At 44.5% G+C, this 23,811-nt stretch overlaps 1 protein-coding gene across 6 annotated transcripts in view; it reads right to left on the bottom strand.

The window, feature by feature from the left end:
* The window catches only part of LOC139273075 (transcriptional-regulating factor 1), a 309,697-nt gene that overhangs the window by 17,604 nt on the left and 268,282 nt on the right, over nt 1-23,811 (bottom strand). For 5 of the 6 annotated variants that reach the window (XM_070889402.1, XM_070889397.1, XM_070889401.1 and 2 more), the window contains one exon: nt 2,456-2,569. The exons of the other annotated variant lie outside the window; for it this stretch is intronic. In XM_070889402.1, coding sequence (XP_070745503.1) covers nt 2,456-2,569 — 114 coding nt within the window. The remainder of the gene's footprint in view (nt 1-2,455; nt 2,570-23,811) is intronic. 6 annotated transcript variants of the gene reach the window in all.

Raw genomic sequence — 23,811 nt, 5'->3', positions numbered from 1 at the left:
TTAAACCTGTAAAACAGGCTTGTCATCAATTAAATCCTCGGCCATAGTCTGCATCAGTTACTGATTTCTACTGCCTCCCACTCTCTAGAAATGAGAGGCTGTTGTTGTTCAAGAGCAATTCAATTATTACACAGGAGGAGCGAGTGAATCAGTGAGCAATCAAATGCTTTGAATGAAGGCATTTTTATGTTCCTTCAGTTTTCTCCCGATGTTTCCTGAAAATATTGATTCTAACTGGAATATGGTTTCATAGGCACCACTCAACCCTCATGTACTGTGTTCAAATAGCCATTTCTCAAGTGTGAACCTAGACATGGGCTATTTGGGGAAAGGAGGGAGGAGCTCAGTGTCTGAATGGTTAAAAAGCAATGAAAACACACCCAAAAGCTAGGCTTCCTGTGCTCCTCCAGTTCTACCGTGCTCAGCTCAGCACTAAGATACTGTTGGCTTCAGTCCTGTTCCAACATGCCATTTGTTTAAATTTAAACTAAATTTAGGTCAATGCTTAGAGTAACGAAAAAAAAACAAAAGCACATATATTGAGTAAATTTAGGGGAGCAATAAGGTGGTCAAAGAATCTTAGTAATGAGAAAAAGTGGAGTACTCCTCATTCGATAGTCCTAGATTTTTCCACATTCCTCACTAAGTCCTCTGGATTCTGAACTGAAGTATGCTCTTCTGCTGGCTCCTGGACAGGTTTCTCACGGTCCATTGCTGGCTCCAAGCAGAAGCTCTGCTCCCCTGCTGGCTCCAAACTTTAATTTAATGGGCCTGAAATTTCAGTCAGAGGCTTCCTGCGGGCAAATGCTTCGCAGCCCCAAGAAAGGTACGAACCAACCTGATGGTCCCGGAGGTTCGTAGACTCTCGCTCCTGGGCCTCGACATATACGCCTGCAATAAAGGCCCACATATCCCAGGGGCGCACACGGTTCGCAAGCGCCCCTGGATCACATGGCTCGGCCAACCAAAGGGGGATCCCTCATTATGCTTATGGGGAAGCCATTTACGTACGGAATCCCCATAAGCATGAATAGGAATCCCCATAAAACACAATTATTCACCAGTTAAATAAAAATAAATCATAACATGTTCAAAATTAATTAAATTAAACATTTAAAACATACATTTAATCTTTTTGAAAAATAAACACAAATGTTTTAAAAGGGCTAAAAATAACTAATTTAAAAGATTTGTTTAATGTTTAAATAATTAAAAAAATATATTTTAATGTTCATTTAAACTCTTGCACGGGTGAAAGGGCTAGCCCCTGCTTTTACCAGGTGCAAGAGTTTCAAGGGCATTTAGCTGGATAGTAGTTGGGCAAATAGCCCCACTCTCCACCTGCGATTGTCCATTTCCCGGGGATGCGGTGGATCTCTCAAGCTTAACTTGACAGATCACAAGTACTAATTTCAACCAAAACCTAAACTCCCATATCTCCCCTTTCCTATGTTTTTCACAGGCTTTCTTTTCACAAACTCTTCCACACATACACACACACTCTTCTCGCCCCACAACCCGCCCCCACCAACTCAATTGGATCATCTATCATATCCATTTCTGAGGTCTCAGTAGGAAATCACAAATCATGGGCAAGGATATCCCTGACCAGTTCCTTTTCTGCTTTACCATTCACATCCTAGATTCTCCTAATTTTTTCCTTCTTCCCTCCCAACATTTTTGGATGTTTTTTATGTTAAATGTGACAATAAATGCACATTTTTGTTTCAGCTATCAAGCAAGAGCATGGCAACAGCGAACCATGCCGATTCTCCACCTCCTATTAAAAAGAACATGCATCCCACTGACTAGCACAGAAGTAACAGCAATGATGCTATTGTCTGCACTGCTTGCTGTGCCCACGTTCCATTGACTTTAGTGGAAAGAAAACTCAAAAATAATTTTAAAAGATAAACAGTCATGTAAGGTCACCGAGATCGTTTAGACCAACAAAAAGTATGGTTGTCCTTAGCAACTGGTTTGTGCAATTCATTTCTCTCGTTGAACAGATGAAATGAACAGGACTGCATATAGACTGATATAATGTAGTTAAAATATAGATGCTAATCAGTAGTGCCATTTCCTCAGATACAAGATTACAAATCAACATACAAATTTCAGTTCCCTCTTCTTAGCAGCATCAACACTCAAAGGACTGCCACTGTTCAAAGAGCAAACAGACAGTACATTTTCAGTAATATAAACAGAAAATGCTGGAAATACTCAGCAGACCAGATGCTGCCTAGCCTGCTGAGTATTTCCAGCATGTTCTGTTTACATTTCAGATTTCCAGCATCCGCAATATTTTGTCTGTTGAATATTTTCTACTATTGCGTGATTAATATATGGTAGTTAATGAAGAAATGCTTAGTTTGAAAATAAGCCGTTGGCAAATGTGTTTTATAGTCTGGTGAAATGTGATCATAATTTTCTCCTTTATATTCAGATTACTTACCATTCCCTCTGCCTCCATTTCTGCAAGGCGGGTCCTGTGCTTTCGACCTAATCGCAAGACCTTTTTCCAAGTATAGTAGTATTCTACACACTGTGCCACTGTCTTTGACTTTACCTGTATTAAGGTAATAAAGTTAAGAGTGCTGCATTTCAATCAGAATTCTATAGTCCACACATATTTGCTTAATAACAGAGGTTTTATATTAACCTTTAAAACAGAGCTTGTTTACCATTAAACAAACAGGTTGCAGGTATACGTTATATATACTCCTATACAAGAGTAGAAATTTACATCCCTATTGGAGACTAAGAGCAGGGGCGATTGTCTTATATGCGTGTTATATCCTCCAGCAGGTGTCCTCCCAGCAATACATTTTTGCCAGACAGTGGACCCAAAGTACCACAGCAATGCATTCCTCCATCTACAACTGCCAGCTGATGTTCTATACCATTTCTCCAGCACTGGAATTTACATTGTTTTCTTGCACTACTGAAGCACCATGGGTTGTATTTTTATATTAATCCCCTTGGAGTTTCTGCGAATTGCACTCATTTGCAGAAATTTGTACAGGCTCTAAAAATTATGCTGGTTATTTTGGGCACAAGGACACCAATAGGAATGTTTTAAAAGCTTTGGAAAGTATTTCTTTAAATTTACTAAGAAACTGATTATTGTAGCCCAATGTAACTAGGAAGGTTCTATATAAAACGTTTTAAAGTAATTTAAAGTTGAGTTACTCAAAAGTGGTGATTAAAAAGACTTATTTTTTTGTGATAAACCATTTTCAGCTGCATTAATCAAACTACACCTAGTTACCACTCTTAAAGTAATATTTTTTTAAACAAATTCAAAAAAATTAAAACGCTGCCTGATTGCGCTGGTTCATGGTAGATTTTGCATTCGACGATATGCAAATGAGCTTAAGCAGAAACTCGAGAAAAAAAATTCTTAAAACGGGTACAAATTTGGGTGTAATTTGCACCTGTTTCGCCCATTACACCCAAAGAAGAAACTTTACCGCGCAAGAATAACCGTACATGCACTTCATTTCTAGATTGTACGCTAAAACATAATAAAGGGAGTACATGGATTACCTAATGCCACATTTACTGATCCTAAAATTTGACCACAAATTATTTGTGTATGTACATTTTTCACAGCCTGCATAGGCTTCACAAGCCCCAGGCAAGAAAAAAAATCAGAAAAGGCCTAAGAAGCCAAGCTCCCAAGAATCTGTCTCTTCTAAAGCCATATTAGCAAATAAAATACCGACATTTTCCTTTTTGAAACATGATGGTGCTCTGTTCATATTGCAGCAACTATACCAAATTTGTCAACGGGGAGTTGTCACATTGTGGATTTTTTTTTTCTGGATCGAACACATGCTTTCAAATGTGAAGAGAGACGGAGTGACGCATATATATATTTTCTGATGAGGCTGAACGTTCATTTATTTCCACCCTTCCCTCACCTTCACATGATCCATCTCCGACTCTTCCCTTCCCTTCCCTTCCTCGACTTCTCCGTCTTTCGACCAGTATCCACTATAAGCCCACTGACTCCCACAGCTACCTGGACTACACTTCCTCCCACCCCGCATCCTGTAAGGACTCCATTCCATTCTCCCAGTTTCTCCGTCGCATCTGTTCTGATGACGCCACCTTTCACACTAGTGTCTCTGACATGTCTTCCTTTTTCCTCAACCGAGGATTGCCCTCCGCCATGGTTAACATGGCCCTTGACTGTGTACATTCTATTTCCCGCACCTCTACTCTCACCCCTTCCCCTCCCTCTCAGAACCATGACAGGGTTCCCCTTGTCCTCACCTTTCACCCCATCCGCCTCCACGGTCAATGGATCATCCTCTGCCATTTCCGCCACCTCCAGCGTGATCCCACCACCAATCACATCTTCCCCTCCCCTCCCCTCTCAGCATTCCGAAGGGACCGCTCCCTCTGCGACACCCTGGTCCATTCTGCAGTCATCCCCAGCACCCCCTCCCCTTCCCACGGCACCTTTCCTGCAAGCGCAGGAAATGCAACACCTGCCCTTTTACCTCCTCCCTTTCCACTATGCAGGGCCCCAAACATTCCTTCCAGGTGAAACAGCAATTTACTTGTACTTCTTTCAATTTAGTATACTGCATTCGCTGCTCGCGATGTGGTCTCCTCTACATTGGGGAGACCAAGCGTAGATTGGGTGATCGCTTTGCGGAGTACCTCCATTCAGTCCACAAGTGTGACCCTGAGCTTCGGGTCGCCTGTCACTTTAATTCTCCATTCCACTCCCACTCTGACCTCTCCATTCTCGGTCTCCTACACTGTTCTAACGAAGCTCAAGGAACAGCTCCTCATCTTTCATTTAGGCACTTTACAGCCTTCTGGACTTAACATTGAATTCAACAATTTCAGAGTGTAGCCACTGCCAATCTTTGGCTTCCCCCACCGCCCCCCCAGAGCCTGTTTCTTTTTTCTCCTTGTCTCTAATGGCAAGCTGGTCATTATCCCGCCATTCACACCCTATCTTGACTAATATTTTTCTAACTTCTGTCATCACCATTGAATTTGAGCCATCATCCCTTTTTGTCTCTCCTGTTTTCCAACTGATCACAGATCTTCTCTTTTGTTCTTTCTTCCCCTCCCTCTTTGCTTCAGTGCTTAAGAATGTGTTCTTTCTGAACACACTCCAGTCTGATGAAGGGTCATCAATCCGAAACATCATCTCTGCTTTCTCTCCACAGATGCTGCCTGACCCGCTGAGATTTCCAGCATTTTCTGTTTTATTCCAGATTCCAGCATCCGCAGTATTTTTCTTTTGTATTAGTGTTCATCTATTGGCCTTCAACTTGGCTCAGTAGTCACACCCTCACCTCTGAGTCAGAAGGTTATGGGATCTAGCTCCACTCCAGAATTTGGGCATATAATCCAAGGGTCTAATTTTTAAGGAACTGACTATTTGTACTGCCCTTTTTTGGTCCTTCTGCACCTGCGTCCCCTCGGGACTCTGCCCCCAATGCCTCCCGACCGGAACCGGAAGTGGGAGCCTGCAATCAGTCCGACCACGTGGTTGATCCCTCCACGATCCCAGGTTGTAGCTGCTGATCCTCCACGAGCCTGCATCAGTCTGACCACGTTGTAGAAACAGCAGGCAGAGAGAGAGCTCAGCTGCAAGCCCCCGAGTCTCCAACCGGGCCCAGAGCCTCAGCGGGCGGCAAGAGAGAGCCCGGGGGGAGGGAGGAAGAGTGAGCGAGCCTGGGGGGGGAAAGAGAGAGAGCACGGGAGGGGGGGGGGGGGGGGGAGAAAAGAGAGGGAGGAAAGAGAGAGCGTATTTTGGGGAGGGAGGGGGGAGAGGAGGAGAGGAGAAAGAAAGCTTCGGGGGCGGGAGAAAAGAGAGAGCAAGCGAGCACTTGGGGGTGGGAGAGAGAGAGCCTGGTGGGGAAGAGAGAGCCTGGGGGGTGGGGATGGGGAAGAGGAATAGATGGGGAGAGAGGTTCTGCAATCCAGAAGTCACGACACTGTCACTATTCACTTCATACCCAATAAACCAGTCAACAATCCGCACACAATGCCCCATCTGTGACGCGCGGAGGGAGGGGGGGGGGGGGGCGGGCAGCGGAGCGTAAGGTTATGCACTTGCGCTAGGATAAGGGACTTCGGCTGGGGGAGGCAGCACTTGCGCTGGGATAAGGGACTTCGGCTGGAACTTGGTGGCATTTGGGAAGATCTATCCTCTGTGGCTTCTGAAGTCAAAATGGATCGAGTTACAATTTGCGAAGTCAGTCAGAACTTGGGCTGGGCTGTTCCAATTGGACACTCGAGAGAAACTTCAGGGTGTGGCTTATCCTCCAAGGGGACCAATCAGCAATAGGTCCAGTGATATTGGAGAGCCAATCAGAGACAAGGTGGCCATTTTGGCAGTACAAATAGACGCATCCAATTTTTTAATAGTCACGTTTTTAGGATGCAATCAAGGCATTTGATGTTCTTGACATTAAATTTAAGGGCTACATGTGGATAAAGTATTGGTAACTCAGTTGCTAAGTCTGATTGTTCAAACACCAGTTATACCTAATCCACTGGGCCTAGCTTTTAGTGAGTAATTTAACAGCGTACTTACTGCAGAAGAGCCGAAGTTTTCTTCAGTTTCCCCGATTTGGGTGAGTGCCTGCTCTGGGGAGGGAGGGGGCACAACCTTTTGAGTTGTCAATGTCAGACCGCAACTTCAGGATTTCTGAATGCACCCGTGTACGTTCCAAATCCCGCTAGTTGCGGTCAGTTTCAAATGTAGCCAGTTCGCCATCATCAGGACCACAAATTCCGGCCCATTATTCTCTCTTCCTCCAAGTGCACAGTAACTCTTAGTATTCCCTCGCCCAGCGTCCCACCCACCGTCCCTGAAACTCTCGCCCTTTCCCTGTAGCCATGCATTTTTTTTTCCTTCAGGTACTCATCCAATTCCCCTTTGAAAGCCACAATTGACCTGCCTCTACCATCCTTTCAAGCAGTGAATTCCAGATCCTAACCACTCGCTGCGTAAAAAGGTTTTTCTTTATGTCGCCTTTGGTTCTTCTGCCAATTACCTTAAATCTGTGTCCTCTGGCAGCGACCCTTCTGACAATGGGAACAGTTTCTCTCTATCTGCACCACTCATAATTTGGAACACCTCTTTCAAATCTCCTCTCAACCTTCTCTGCTCTAAGGAGAACAACCCCAGCTTCTCCAGTCTATCCACGTAACTGAAGTCCCTCATCCCTGGAATCATTCTCGTAAATCTTTTCTGCAACCTCTCTGTGGCCTTCACATCCTTCCTAAAGTGTGGTGCCCAGAATTGGACACAATACTCCAGTTGAGGCCGAATCAGTGTTTTATACAGGTTCATCATAATTTCTTTGCTTTTGTACTCTATGCCTCTATTTATGAAGCCCAGGATCCCATAAGCTTTTTTAACCACTTTCTCAACCTGCCCCGCCACATTCAACGATTTGTGCACATATACCCCCAGGTCTCTCTGTTCCTGCAGCCCCTTTAGAATTGTACTCGTTAGTTTATATTGCCTCTTCTAGAACAAACTTACAGCTAATCTAAATAAAACACAAGAACACAAGAAATAGGAGCAGGAGCCGATCATTTGGCCCCTCAAGCCTACTCCGCCATTTAATAAGATCACGGCTAATCTGATCATGGACTCAGTTCCACTTCCCTGCCCGCTCCCCAAAACGCTTTACTCCCCAATCGCTCAAAAATCTGTCTATCTCCACCGTAAATATATTCAATGAGCCAGCCTCCACAGCTCTCTGGGGCAGAGAATGCCACAGATTTACAACCCTCTGAGAGAAGAGATTTCTCCTCATCTCAGTTTTAAATGGGCGGCCCCTTATTCTGAGACTATGCCCCCAAGTTTTAGTTTCTCCTACGAGTGGAAATATCCTCCCTGCATCCAACTTGTCGAGCCCTCTCATTATCTTATATGTTTCGATAAGATCACCTCTCATTCTTCTGATCTCCAATGAGTATAGTCCCAACCTACTCCACCTATCTTCATAAGTCAAACCCCTTATCTCTAGAATCAACCAAGTGAACCTTCTCTGAACAGCCTCCAATACAAGTGTATCCTTCCTTAAATACGGAGACCAAAACTGTACACAGTACTCTAGGTGTGGCCTCACCAATTCGGTAGAATGGTGCTTCCCTATAAGGAAGGAGGAAGAGAAAGCCAACATGTTACCTGGAGATGCTTTCACACCTCCTCAAGACCAGCTACACAGTGGCTTAAGCAGTACCTTGAGAGCAAGTTTGCTTGCCAGTCCTGGCTAAGAAATGGTAACCTAAAGGCAGGGCGGGGAAAACTACTAACTTGAGCTGTAACAAACAGACTGATGCTTGTGATTTAATTTGTATTTTCAGACTGAAATGATTTGTTTTACTATGTAAAAAAATCTAAATGGATTGTCCAAATGTTATTTTACAAAACAGAACAGCTGAAAACATGTATGGGAAGAGTAAATTTGAGGGTATATGATATGAATCAATATGCCTGGGCCGAACTGATGAATAGGAGTGAAAGTAAAAGAATAAGTATCCTTTGGCTAGCCATACTTAGAAATAAAAAAAGAGCAAATCTATATGAAATATTAACCACCTCCATTCTGAGAAAGAAATGTTTTGATACAACAATGCTTTCCACTTTGGCTTAAAGATCTAACAAAGATTAAAGTCACATTTTTTATATTAACTTCAAACAAGATACGAAAACTGCATGGGTCCAATTTTTTTTGTGCATTTCAGCTTTAAATGTCTGGACCAAGAAGTTGCACTGCAGGCTGCAGCAAAATCTCACTTTGCAGCGAAGAAAGCAACAGGAAGTGAAAGGAAGTCAAGTATATTTTTGGCATGACCTCCCCAACCAAAGTAGTAAAACTAAAATAGTACTTATGACCAGAGTATTTTTGACAATGCAACTAGTTTAACCAATAGATGTAATTATTGCTGAAAAAAAATGTAGAAAAATGACAAAGCTATTGACACCATGTGGTCACTCTAATGTTTGAAGGTGCGAGATATACAAAATTACAATTTTAATTAACTGAGATTAACTAATGAAGTGTAGGCTTGTGCACATTTACAAAACACAATTAGAATGAGTAAATGGTCAAATTAAAACATACTAATGCCAACAAGAAAATGCCTGCCAGCCTGTTTCTTCACTGATCATGTACAATTTGCCTACTCATTGATTCTGCTACCAAAGAAGTAAGATTAAAATTCTTACATATCCCCAGTGGATATTGAAAAAATTCCTCAATATCTACATATACTCTCACACTTTATTCAAGGCGGCCAACTGTTTTTCCACAGTTAATATTTTCAAGATCCCGGCAAGCCAAAATTCTTGCCCGCACTTATAACCAGCTGTTTGTTTAGCTCTTTTTGAAGCAGTTGTCGGGAATGGTAGCAGAATGGTAATGGGCTCAAATTTCACCCACCCCTTTTTTCGGCATACTCACCAGAGATGTGCCGATTTTGTGGGCTGAAAACGGCGCCTAAAAAATCTCCCCCGATTCTGGCCGCTGTGTTGTCTCTCCCGGGGCTTGCCGTGGCATGCCAGTCAATTGGGGGGGGGGGGGGGGGGGGCAGAGCTAGGGCCCTGCGCCAGAAACAGTGCCAGCAGTTCTGCACATGCGCGTTGGGAGTGTGCGCGCATGCGCAGTAGCTCCTGCCCCCAGCCTCTGTGTGTGTGCTGCAGCGTGGGACCCGATGCATCCCGCCCCTATCCCGGCCGAGTGGCCTGCCGTACAGGCTGGCCCAGTGCCTTCCCAGGCTAGAAGACCACAAGAAGCAGGTTGGTGCAGGGCCCAAGTCGGGGGAAGTTTTGATCCCTGGGGGGGGGGGGGGGGGGCAGCGGCGGGGTGATAATTGTGTAGCCAGTAATTTTAATGAGCTTACTCAAGACTTTCCTTAACCCTGTTGATGAAAACACTTTCCTAACCAAGTTAATACAAAATACTTTCAAATACATCATAATCAATTCTTGAACATTAGATTTGGTGAATTTTCAAAATATTTAAAAGCATAAAACAAACAGTAAATTTCCTGGTTATATGGTATTAAATATTTCTATGATGGTGGGTGAGCTTAGGCAGCTGGGAGAACATAAGAATTACGAGCAGGAGGTACATCTATTTTTTATTTGGATATTTTGAAAAAATTATGTAAATATGTTTTGTCTCTTTACTTCTGTTATTTTTGTAGTTTAAGCTACTGTTGTATAGTAAATTAACTTTGCGAAGTTTGTCATATGATGTCCTGTATAGCTGTTTGATCCTATTCAATTCTTTAGTCAAGTCATTAAGTTCTGCTGGCCTCCAATGTACTTACCTGCGCTGATTTCTTAACTCTCCGCAAGGGTTTTCTGTGCGGCCACAAGTGGCCACATACGCTGGCCTAATTTAGCTTGGAGTAACTATTAGCTGTCCAAAGTGGCCTAAAATAGCCAAAACGGGCGTAGGTGGTTGGTAATGCCTCCTTTTAAAAAAACCTAAACTAAACTAAAAAAAATCCTAACTCACTTACACTGGCGCAAATTGAATGTGCAAAATGGGGATTTTTAAGATACTCCAGAAAAATCAAGTTGCTCCAAAATAAAACGGAGCAACTCCTGGGCAATTTTATTTTGTTACTGGACGAGTAATCCAGAGGCAGGAGTTCAAATCCCACCATGGCAGCTGGGGAATTTAAATTCAATTAATTAAATAAATCTGGAATAAAAAGCGAGTATCAGTAATGGTTACCATGAAACTGTTGGATTGTCATAAAAACCTATCTGGTTCACTAATGTTCTTTCGGGAAGGAAATCTGCCATCCTTACCTCGTCTAGCCTTGCATGCAACTCCAGCCCCCAACAATGTGGTTGACTCTTCACTGCCGTCTGACATGGCCTAGCAAGCTAATCAGTTGTAACAAACCACTATAACAAATAATAATAAAACCGGACGGACCACCCGGCATTGACCTCGGCACCAGCTATGTACACGACAACAGCACACCCAGCCCAGTTGACCTTGCAAAGTCCTCTTCACTAACATTTGAGGACTTATGCCAAAATTGGGACAGCTGTTCCACAGACTCGTCAAGCAACAGCCTGACAGTCATTCTCACAGAATCATACCTTTCAGCCAATGTCCCAGACTCCTCCATCACCATCCCTGCGTATATCCTGTCCCACCGGCAGGACAGATCCACCAGGGGTCGCGGCACAGTGAGGCGGGAGGGAGTGGCCTGGGAGTCTTCAACATTGCCTCCGGACCCCATGAAGTTTCATGACTTCAGGTCAAACATGGGCAAGGAAGCCTCCTGCTGATTACCACCTACTGCCCTCCCTCAGCTGATGAATCAGTACTCCTCCATGTTGAACACCACTTGGAAGAAGCACAGAGTAGCAAGGGCACAGCATGCCAGGAGCAGCACCAGGCATACCTAAAAATGAGGTGCTAACCTGGGGAAGCTGCAACACAGAACTACATGCATGCTAAACAGCGGAAGCAGCATGCCATAGACAGGGCTAAGCAATCCCACAATCAACGGATCAGATCAAAGCTCTGCAAGTGTGCCACATCCAGTCGTGAATGGTGGTGGACCATTAAACAACTAACGGGAGCAGGAGGCTCCATGAATATCCCCATCCTCAATGATGACATACAAAAGACAAGGCTGAAGTGTTTGCAACCTTCATTTCGGCCTCCTCCTGAGGTTCCCACCATCACAGAGGCCAGTCTTAAGCCAATTTGATTCACTCCACGTGATATCAAAAAACGGCTGAGAGCACTGAATACAGCTATGGGCCCTAACAACATTCCGACTGTCATGCTAAAGACTTGTGCTCCAGAACTAGCTGCGCCTCTAGCCAAGCTGTTCCAGTACAGCTACAACACTGGCACCTATCAGACAATGTGGAAAACTGGCCAGGTATGTCCTGTCCACAAAAAGCAGGACAAATCCAATCTGGCCAATTACTGCCCCATCAGTCTACTCTCAATCATCAGCAAAGTGATGGAAGGTGTCATCGACAGTGCTATCAAGCGAAACTTACTCACCAAAAACCTGCTTACCGATGCCCAGTTTAGGTTCCACCAGGACCACGCGGTTCGAGACCTCATTATGGCCTTGGTCCAAACATGGACAAAAGAGCTGAATTCCACAGGTGAGGGGTGAGTGACTGCCCTTGACATCAAGCCAGCATTTGACCGAGTGTGGCATCAAGGAGTCCTAATAAAACTGGTCAATGGGAATCGGGGAAAACTCTCCACTGGCTGGGGTAATACCTAGCACAAAGGAAGATGGTTGTGGTGGTTAGAGGTCAATCTTCACAGCCCCAGGACATCACTGCAGGAGTTCTTCAGGGCAGTGTCCTAGGCCCAACCATCTTCAGCTGCTTCATCAATGACCTTCTGTCCATCATAAGGTCAGAAGTAGGGGTGTTCACTGATGATTGCAGTGTTCAGTTCCATTCATAACTCCCCAGATAATGAAGCAGTCCATGCCCACATGCAGCAAGACATGAACGACATTCAGGCTTTGGCTGATAAGTGGCAAGTAACATTCATGTCTCAAAAGTGCCAGGCACTGACTGTCTCCAACAAGCGAGAGCCTAACCACTGCCCATGGTATTCAATGGCATTACCATCGCCGAATCCCCCACCACCAACATTCTGGAGGTCATCATAAGAAGCTTAACTGGACCAGCCACATAAACACTGTGAGAAGAGGCGGTCAGAGGCTGGGTATTTTGAGGCGAGTGTCTCACCTCCTGGCTCCCCAAAGCCTTTCCACCATCGACAAGAGGCATAAGTCAGGAGTGTGGTGGAATACCCTCCACTTACCTGGATGAGTGCAGCTCCAACCACATTCAAGACACTCAGCACCATCCAGGATAAAGCAGCCCACTTGATTAGCACCCCATCCACCACCTTCAACATTCACTCCCTCCACCACCGGCGTACCATGGCTGCAGTGTGTACCATCCACAAGATGCACTGCAGCAACCCAAGGCTTCTTCGGCAGCACCTCCCAAACGCACGACTTTTACCACCTAGAAGGACAAGGGCAGCATGCGCATGGGAACACCATCACCTCCATGTTTCCCTCCAAGTCACACACCATCCTGCCTTGGAAGTATATCGCCATTCCTTCATCATCGCTGGGTCAAAATCCTGGAAACTGCACTGTAGGAGTACCTTCGCCACACGGACTGAAGTGGTTCAAGAAGGTGGCTCAGCACAACTTCTCGAGGACAATTAGGGATGGGCAATAAATACTGGCCTTGCCAGCGACGCCCACATCCCAGGAATTAATTAAAAAAATGTTAGCTGACAGTATTAACTGCTTTTACTGGGCGTCTAATTCACATAATCAGGTGTGTCCGTCTGTGCGTGTGCCAGCACACATACACAGATGTGCAATTCTTATAATCTCACATGAGGCTTATTAACTTTGTACTTGCATTAGCTAGTCCTGTGCTCATAGTACAAGTTAAACATCAATACCCCTTAGAACAGCTCTCATTTTATAAAGCAGCCAGAAAGCGATATGTTATAGTGATAGCCATCTGAAAATGAAACATGGTAATAAAGACAGCCAATAAATCTATCAGCTCATTTGATAATAAGAACATATAAGAAATAGGAACAGGAGTAGGCCATTTGGCCCCTCGAGCCTGCTCCATGTAATAGGATCAAGGCTGATCTAATCTTGGGCTCAGCTCCACTTAATGCTCGCTCCCCATAACCCTTCACCTCCTTATCATTCAAAAATCTGTCCACCTTCACCTTGAATATATTCAATGACCCAGCCTCCACAGCTCTCCGGGGCAGAGAATTCCACTGATTTACAATCTTCTGAGAGAAGAAATTCCTCCTCATCTCAGTTCTAAATGGACGACCCTTTATTCTTAAACTGTGCCCCCTAGTTCTAGATTCCCCGACGAGTGGAAACATCTTTTCTGCATCTACCTTGTCGAGCCCGCTCAGTATCTTGTATGTTTCAATAAGATCACCTCTCATTCTTCTAAACTCCAATGAGTATAGGCCCAACCTTTCTTCATAAGTCAACCCCTTCTTCTCAGGAATCAACCTAGTGAACCTTCTCTGAACTGTCTCCAACCCAAGTATATCCCTCCTTAAATAAGGGGACCAAAACTGTACGCAGTACTTGAGATGTGGCCTCACCAATACCCTGCCTCTGTAGAATATATGTGTCATAGCAGCGCATTTGGAAAGAGGTGACATAATAGGTCCAAGCCAGCATGGATTTGTGAAAGGGAAATTATGCTGGACAAATCTTCTGGAATGTTTTGAGGATTTTTCCATAGAGTGGACAATGGAGAACCAGTTGATGTGGTGTATTTAGACTTTCAGAAGGCTTTCGATGAGGTCCCACACAAGAGATTAATGTGCAAAGTTAAAGCACATGGGATTGGGGGTAGTGTGCTGACATGGATTGAGAACTGGTTGTCAGACAGGAAGCAAAGAGTAGGAGTAAATGGGTACTTTTCAGAATGGCAGGCAGTGACTAGTGGGGTACCGCAAGGTTCTGTGCTGGGGCCCCAGCTGTTTACATTGTACATTAATGATTTAGACGAGGGGATTAAATGTAGTATCTCCAAATTTGCGGATGACACTAAGTTGGGTGGCAGTGTGAGCTGCGAGGAGGATGCTATAAGGCTGCAGAGTGACTTGGATAGGTTAGGTGAGTGGGCAAATGCATGGCAGATGATGTATAATGTGGATAAATGTGAGGTTATCCACTTTGGTGGTAAAAAGAGAGATAGACTATTATCTGAATGGTGACAGATTAGGAAAAGGGGAGGTGCAACGAGACCTAGGTGTCATGGTACATCAGTCACTGAAGGTTGGCATGCAGGTACAGCAGGTGGTTAAGAAAGCAAATGGCATGTTGGCCTTCATAGTGAGGGGATTTGAGTACAGGGGCAGGGAGGTGTTACTACAGTTGTACAGGGCCTTGGTGAGGCCACACCTGGAGTATTGTGTACAGTTTTGGTCTCCTAACTTGAGGAAGGACATTCTTGCTATTGAGGGATTGTAGCAAAGGTTCACCAGACTGATTACCGGAATGGCGGGACTGACATATCAAGAAAGACTGGATCAACTGGGCTTGTATTCACTGGAGTTCAGAAGAATGAGAGGGGATCTCATAGAAACGTTTAAAATTCTGACGGGTTTAGACAGGTTAGATGCAGGAAGAATGTTCCCAATGTTGGGGAAGTCCAGAACCAGGGGTCACCGTCTAAGGATAAGGGGTAAGCCATTTAGGACTGAGACGAGGAGAAACTTCTTCACCCAGAGAGTGGTGAACCTGTGGAATTCACTACCACAGAAAGTTGTTGAGGCCAATTCACTAAATATATTCAAAAACGAGTTAGATGTAGTCCTTACTACTAGGGGGATCAAGGGGTATGGCGAGAAAGCAGGAATGGGGTACTGAAGTTGCATGTTCAGCCATGAACTCATTGAATGGTGGTGCAGGCTCGAAGGGCCGAATGGCTGACTCCTGCACCTATTTTCTATGTTTCTATGTCCTCCTCACAACTTGATAAATATGATACCCAGTGTAGAACTGTGGTTTACATGTTCAAAACCTCAAATTAACTGACCTCACAGCCAGGGCATGAGGAGGGGCACTACAACTGCTGAGGCAAAGAAATAAAAAATCAGCCAGAACTCCCACTCCTGACTGCTATCCAGTCAACCCTGTCGCAAGGTATTTTTGTGCTGGCCACAATCCATTGTTCAGTTAACACTTGACGAATGCCATGTAGGCGAGGTCAGCTCCAGTGCAACTGTACTCAGCTTGAACCATTGACTTGCAAGAAGGGGTGGGGGGGGTGATGGGAACTAAGTCGACTATTGGAAGCTGGTTGTGGTCACTTTAGGGAACTGTTAAGCTGGTAAAATATCAAATTTAAAATATTTAAAACATGAATTGTAAAGATAGAGGATAGTGACATGAAATCACTTTTATTTATATAGCACCATTAAAAAGTAGAAAAATATCCCATGGAACTCTACAGAGAAAGAAATAAAACAAACAGATGTCAGCCATAGTAAGAGAGTTAGGCGAAGTGATAAAGCTAGTTCAAAAAGATGGGTTTTAGAAAAGCTATTAAAGCCAGAAATAAAAGGCTTACAGAAGGAGTTCCAAAGAGTAGGCCCAAGGTGGCGGAAACACAAATAGTGGGGCGAATGGAATGGGGCTTGTTAGAATGCCAGTCAGATGACCCAGAGTACTGAATGGATAAAATACTGGAGGAAGTTGCAAAGATCGAGTCGGGTGTGAATTCATGAAGGGTTTTCAAAATGAGGACGAGAAGTATAAATTCAGTGTGCTTCGGGAAAAGGAGCCAGTGTAGATCAGGAAGGATGGGGTGATGGGCGAGTGCGACTTGCACAGGACAGAATGCACTCAGCTATGCTTTGAATGAATTGGGCTTTATGAAGGAAGAAGGATGGGAAACTAACTCGACATGAGAAGATATTGATAAGGGTTTCAGCAGCAGTGCAGTGAGGGAGGCAGGGGTGGGTGATATTGCAGAGATGGAAGTAAGTTGTTTTAGTGTTGTATAGAATTTAGAGTTTACATAAGAACATAAGAATTAGGAACAGGAGTAGGCCATCTAGCCCCTCGAGCCTGCTCCACCATTCAACAAGATCATGGCTGATCTGGCCGTGGACTCAGCTCCACTTACCCGCCCGCTCCCCGTAAACCTTAATTCCCTTATTGGTTAAAAATCTATTTATCTGTGATTTGAATACATTCAATGAGCTAGCCTCAACTGCTTCCTTGGACAGAGAATTCCACAGATTCACAATCCTCTGGGAGAAGAAATTCCTTCTCAACTCGGTTTTAAATTGGCTCCCCCGTATTTTGAGGCTGTGCCTCCTAGTTCTAGTCTCCCCGACCAGTGGAAACAACCTCTCTGCCTCTATCCCTTTCATTATTTTACATGTTTCTATAAGATCACCCCTCATCCTTCTGAACTCCAACGAGTAAAGACCCAGTCTACTCAATCTATCATCATAAGGTAACCCCCTCATCTCCGGAATCATCTAGTGAATCATCTCTGTACCCCCTTCAAAGCGAGTATATCCTTCTTTAAGTAAGGTGACCAAAACTGCACGCAGTACTCCAGGTGCGGCCTCACCAATACCTATACAGTTGCAGCAGGACCTCCCTGCTTTTGTACACCATCCCTCTCACAATGAAGGCCAACATTCCATTCGCCTTCCTGATTACCTGCTGCACCTGCAAACTAACTTTTTGGGATTCATGCACAAGGACCCCCAGGTCCCTCTGCACCGCAGCATGTTCTAATTTCTCCCCATTCAAATAATATTCCCTTTTACTGTGTTTTTTTCCCCCAAGGTGGATGACCTCACACTTTCCGACATTGTATTCCATCTGCCAAACCTTAGCCCATTTGCTTAACCTATCTAAATCTCTTTGCAGCCTCTCTGTGTCTTTTACACAACCCACTTTCCCACTAATCTTAGTGTCATCTGCAAATGTTGTTACTCTACACTCTGTCCCCTCTTCTATGTATATTGTAAATAGTTGTGGTCCCAGCACCAATCCCTGTGGCACACCACTAACCACCGATTTCCAACCCGAAAAGGACCCATTTATCCCGACTCTCTGCTTTCTGTTAGCCAGCCAATTCTTGATCCATGCTAATACATTTCCTCTGACTCCACGTACCTTTATCTTCTGCAGTAACCTTTTGTGTGGCACCTTATCGAATGCCTTTTGGAAATCTAAATACACCACATCCATCGGTATACCTCTATCAACCATGCTCGTTATATCCTCAAAGAATTCCAGTAAATTAGTTAAACATGATTTCCCCTTCATGAATCCATGTTGCGTCTGCTTGATTGCACTATTCCTATCTCGATATCCTGCTATTTCTTCCTTAATGATAGCTTCAAGCATTTTCCCCACTACAGATGTTAAACTAACCGGCCTATAGTTACCTGCCTTTTGTCTGCTCCCTTTTTTTAAACAGAGGCGTTACATTAGCTGCTTTCCAATCCGCTGGTACCTCCCCAGAGTCGAGAGAATTATGGTAGATTATAACGAATGCATCTGCTATAACTTTCGCCATCTCTTTTAATACCCTGGGATGCATTTCATCAGGACCAGGGTACTTGTCTACCCTGAGTCCCATTAGCCTGTTCAGCACTACCCTCCTAGTGATAGTGATTGTCTCAAGGTCCTCCCTTCCCACATTCCTGTGACCAGCAATTTTTAGCATGGTTTTTGGAATACAATAATTGTTTAAGGTCTCAGCCAGTTCCACATTTCCCATTATTAAATCCCCCTCCTCATCTTCCAAGGGACCAACATTTACTTTAGTCACTCTTTTCCGTTTTATATATCTGTAAAAGCTTTTACTATCTGTTTTTATGTTTTGCGCAAGTTTACTTTCGTAATCTATCTTTCCTTTCTTTATTGCTTTCTTAGTCATTCTTTGCTGTCGTTTAAAAATTTCCCAATCTTCTATTTTCCCACTAACCTTGGCCACCTTATACGCATTGGTTTTTAATTTGATACTCTCCTTTATTTCCTTGGTTATCCACGGTTGGTTATCCCTTCTCTTACTGCCCTTCTTTTTCACTGGAATATATTTTCGTTGAGCACTATGAAAGAGCTCCTTAAAAGTCCTCCACTGTTCCTCAATTGTGCCACTGTTTAGTCTGTGTTTCCGGTCTACTTTAGCCAACTCTGCCCTCATCCCACTGTAGTCCCCTTTGTTTAAGCATAGTACGCTCGTTTGAGACACTACTTCCTCACCCTCAATCTGTATTACAAATTCAACCATACTGTGATCACTCATTCCGAGGGGATCTTTTACTTGGAGATCGTTTATTATTCCTGTCTCATTACACAGGACCAGATCTAAGATAGCTTGCTCCCTTGTAGGTTCTGTAACATACTGTTCTAAGAAACAATCCTGTATGCATTCTATGAATTCCTCCTCAAGGCTACCCAGTGCGATTTGATTTGACCAATCGATATGTAGGTTAAAATCCCCCATGATTACTGCCGTTCCTTTTTCACATGCCTCCATTATTCCCTTGATTATTGCCCGCCCCACCGTGAAGTTATTATTTGGGGGCCTATAAACTACGCCCACCAGTGACTTTTTCCCCTTACTATCTCTAATCTTCACCCACAATGATTCAACATTTTGTTCATTAGAGCCAATATCGTCTCTCACAACTGCCCTGATATCATCCTTTATTAACAGAGCTACCCCACCTCCTTTCCCTTCTTGTCTATCTTTCCGAATTGTCAGATACCCCTGTATGTTTAATTCCCAGTCTTGGCCACCCTGCAACCAGGTTTCTGTAATGGCCACCAAATCATACCCATTTGTAATGATTTGTGCCGTCAACTCATTTACTTTATTTCAAATGCTGCGTGCGTTTAGGTAGAGTGTTTTAATACTAGTTTTTAAACCATGATTTTTAGTTTTGACCCCTCCTGCAGCCCCTTTATATTCATACATATTGTCCCTTCCTATCACCTTGTGGTTTACACTTACCCCAGTGCTACTCTGCTCTGTTGCCTCCTACCTTTTGCATTCTTTCTTAGGATGCTGTTCATCTGAGCTCTCACCCATTCTAACTAGCTCAGAGCCCTCTCTTGTGTTCCGAATACTCTTCGCATTGAGGCACCGAGCTTTCATGCTTGCCTTTTTATTACACTTCGGCCCTTTAGAATTTTGCTGTACAGTGGCCCTTTTTGTTTTTTGCCTTGGGTTTCTCTGCCCTCCACTTTCACTCATCTCCTTTCTGTCTTTTGCTTTTGTCTCCTTTTTGTTTCCCTCTGTCTTCCTGCATTGGTTCCCATCCCCCTGCCATATTGGTTTAACTCCTTCCCAACAGCACTAGCAAACACTCCCCCTCGGACATTGCTTCCGGTCCTGCCTCGGTGCAGACCGTCCTGTTTGTACTGGTCCCACCTCCCCCATAATCGGTTCCGATGCCCCAGGAATTTGAATCCCTCCCTGCTGCACCACTGCTCAAGCCACGTATTCATCTGAGCTATCCTGCGATTCCTACTCTGACTCGCACGTGGAACTGGTAGCAATCCCGAGATTACTACTTTGGAGGTCCTACGTTTTAATTTAGCTCCGAGCTCCTTAAATTCGTTTCGTAGGACTTTATCCCTTTTTTTTTTTACCTATATCGTTGGTACCAATGTGCACCATGACAACTGGCTGTTCACCCTCCCTTTTCAGAATGTCCTGCACCCGCTCCAAGACATCCTTGACCCTTGCACCAGGGAGGCAACATACCATCCTGGAGTCTCGGTTGCGGCCGCAGAAACGCCTATCTATTCCCCTTACAATTGAATCCCCTATCACTGTCGCTCTCCCACTCTTTTTCCTGCCCTCCTGTGCAGCAGAGCCAGCCACGGTGCCATGAACTTGGCTGCTGCTGCCCTCCCCTGATGAGTCATCCCCCTCAACAGTACTCAAAACAGTGTATCTGTTTTGCAGGGGGATGACCACAGGGGACCCCTGCACTACCTTCCTTGCACTGCTCTTCCATTCCCTAGCTGGCTGTGGACCCTTCACCTGCGGTAAGACCAACTCAATTCGGGGGGGGGGGGGGGGGGGGGGGAGAATAGCGAGTCAAGGTTTTTCATTGCTTGATTTGACCTGAGAAAGTAATTGGGAAGTGGAATCAGTTGCAAGCGGGCAGTGTTGTGGCAGGAGCTGAAAATAATGACTGTAGTATTCACAAAGTTCAGTTGAGGTTTTGACTTATCCACAACAGGCAGACAGTCTGACAGCCAAGAGGTGATCGTGAGGTTGAGGGAAGTGGAGGAGAGGTGGGACTGAGTATTGTCAGTGTACATATGGAAGCTGACCCTCTGCCTGTTGATAAGGTTCACTAAAATATACAAATGAAAATCCTACATACAATGACTCAAATACTTGTTTTTTGAATGGATACAGATTGTATCGGAGTCTGATAAATTTTAATAGTTCAATTTCTTAGCTTTGCCTTGTTGTAAACCTGAGCTGCATGTCTATCCTGGTGTGTCATTCAAGCAGGGAATAATTCTGAGCCTTCTGTTCTCAACAAGCAATTGATTTCAGATGGACTGCTATTCTACTGTGATCTCCTGCTTTTAACTGCTTAGATTTCAAAACATTTGAAAAATCCTTTGACACAGAGGTTCTCAAGTTCACATATGCCCAAGTCTATCCATTACATATTCAAAGCAGTCTCGATATTCCAATGGTATTGTACTTTTAGGTGGAGAATTGAGTATTTTACCACCTGACATTACGGGACTATTGATCAACTGAGCTCAAACTCTATGTAAATTTTAACTGCAGTATGCAATGTTCATCACAAGGTGGTCGTACAGCAATACATTCATTTATCCCCACCACTCTCAATTATCTTCAGTAAGGCTGCTTTAAATTCATGAAATACCCATCTTCATTAAATTCATTTTTCTGTTACTTTTTTTATTTTCCATGTCTCATTTTTAGCTGGCTCTCCCCATCACTTATCCTTTTCTCCCTCACACCCACCCCCCTTCCTCTCTGCATATCTTCTTCCCCAACTCCATCTTCTCAATCTCCCACTCCATCTCATCTCCCCTCCCAAACTACTTGCAACACATTCCAATAGTGTCGATGCTTTTGTTTTTAAAGCCTCCGACCTTGCACTCGCATCCACCACTTTCCCTCCCCACCTGCAGACTTCCAACTCTCCTGCTCTGGCCTCTCACTATACTGAACCCTCCTTCACCCTGTAACTCTGCTCTATCATCCTCTTGTCCCAGTCCACCAGCACCTAACCTGTCCCACCCACTCTACCAGCTGAGTTATCTGACAAAAGTCAGAACTTAACATAAGAAATAGAAGCAGGAGTCGGCCATTTGGCCCCTCGAGCATGCTCCACCATTCAATAAGATTATGGCTAATCTGATCTTGGCTTCAACTCCACTTCCCTGCTAGCTCCCCATAACCCTGGACTCCCTTCAGGGCTGAAGTAAGGGCATCACAAGTAGAGAGGGGAAAAATCAAACAGGGGTCCTGCTTCTGATCACTTATTATGTGCACAATTCTGGGACTCAATGCTGCTGAGCGCGAGCACACAGCTGTTTGAATTTTGTTCCCATTAGGATGTCACCCCTTCTAAGTAGACTACATCTTGCCGTTAGTCATGTAGGTGAGACAAAGCCACATGGTGCTAATGTATAAAATATGAAAATAGTATAACTGGACAACACACCAAAGCATTGAGCACTTGGTGTGTAATCCTGTGAGATAACATGTAGCGTAACAATCACCAAAACATTACCAAACCCTTTAAAACAGTGCTCTAAGGTAAGGTTGTAATATTAGGTAACCTCATCCTCTAGTATTTGCTGTAAAATAGATAAGTCAAGTATACAATTTGTTCATTGTAAAAATTAATTTAATTCACAGTTGTGGGGCATTGATTGAAGCTTTCTTGAAATGGAGACAGATAGAATTCCTCCCCCGCCCATCAAAGTGGGTCGATGCACTCCATCACACAGCTCACTTTGGAAAAAAAAACCCACATAATCAATGAGGGTGAGACAGGAAATTTCTCAAGATACAGTTTCTCAAAATCTATATCTAGTACTATTGCTAACAACAGCAGAACCACAGCACGCACATAATTCTAAGTATTTAGCCAGTACGTATATAACAAACCAAAATTGTGGGGAAAATTTACCCAGAGAACAAAAAGTTCCTACCTATCCATTGCAGAAAACTACAAATAGGAGTGCCAAATATAGCACCAGGATTACCCACAGGCCATACATCACTGCACATAGGTTGTCAAACTTGTGTCACGGATAAATGACCGAAAATTCAGTCATAGCCACGAAGCAGGAGTTCCTACACCAGGCACGGAAGTCCCGCTTGGCGAGCTATATTGGGTTGACCGCCCACAATAGGAACTGCAGCGCAAAATCTCGCACTGCATTTCCTGTCGGGAGTGGAACCGGAGTGTAATGGGACACGAAGTTTCTAGCGTTACGCGGTGGGACGCATAGCGCTGGTGGGACGACAGAGCCATCCACTTCAAGGGAAGGGCCAAGGTGCCAACCCTGCGGGAGCGAAACGGGGCCATCACTGGACCATCGGGGAGCGGAGTGTCGTGGCAACAGCCAGGCACACAGGTGGAGTGCCGGGCTGCAAGATCATGGCAATCGACAATCAAGAAGGCCGCAACCGGTAAGTCGGCCATTTTAAAATTTTTTACTGCCACATCTCTCCCCTAATTTTCGCCCCTCGAGCGGCAACTTCACGGGGCGCTACCGAACTTTTGCTCCAGGGCGAAAACAGGTCGCTGCGCACGGTGATGTCACCATCATCGGCAACACAGTAGCCCAGGGTGCTACTGGTTAGCGCCGCCACTAAACCCCACGGAATTTTGCTGGAGTCAGTAGTGGCGCTGCCCCCAGGAAGAAAGTCGTTTGTGCCCGCATACGACCTGACTTTTCCCCCATAGTGTGCTGAAGGGATAATATTTTGGATTTACATTATGTACAGACAACTATATAGAATCATAAAAATTTACAGCATGGAGGGAGGCCATTTCGGCGCATCATGTCAGCGCCGGCCAATAAAGAGCTATCCAGCCTAATTCCATTTTCCAGCTCTTGGTCTGTAGCCCTGTAGGTTACGGCACTTTAAGTGCACATCCAAGTATTTTTTTTTAAATGTGGTGAGGCTTTCAGTCTCTACCACCTTTTCAGGCAGTGAGTTCCAGACCCCCCCCA

This window comes from Pristiophorus japonicus, chromosome 9 (genome assembly GCF_044704955.1).
Source record: "Pristiophorus japonicus isolate sPriJap1 chromosome 9, sPriJap1.hap1, whole genome shotgun sequence".
In the NCBI taxonomy this organism is placed as follows: Eukaryota; Metazoa; Chordata; class Chondrichthyes; family Pristiophoridae; genus Pristiophorus; species Pristiophorus japonicus.
The sequence above is the reverse complement of the archived record's forward strand: the minus strand, read 5'-3'. Positions and strand labels throughout refer to the sequence as shown.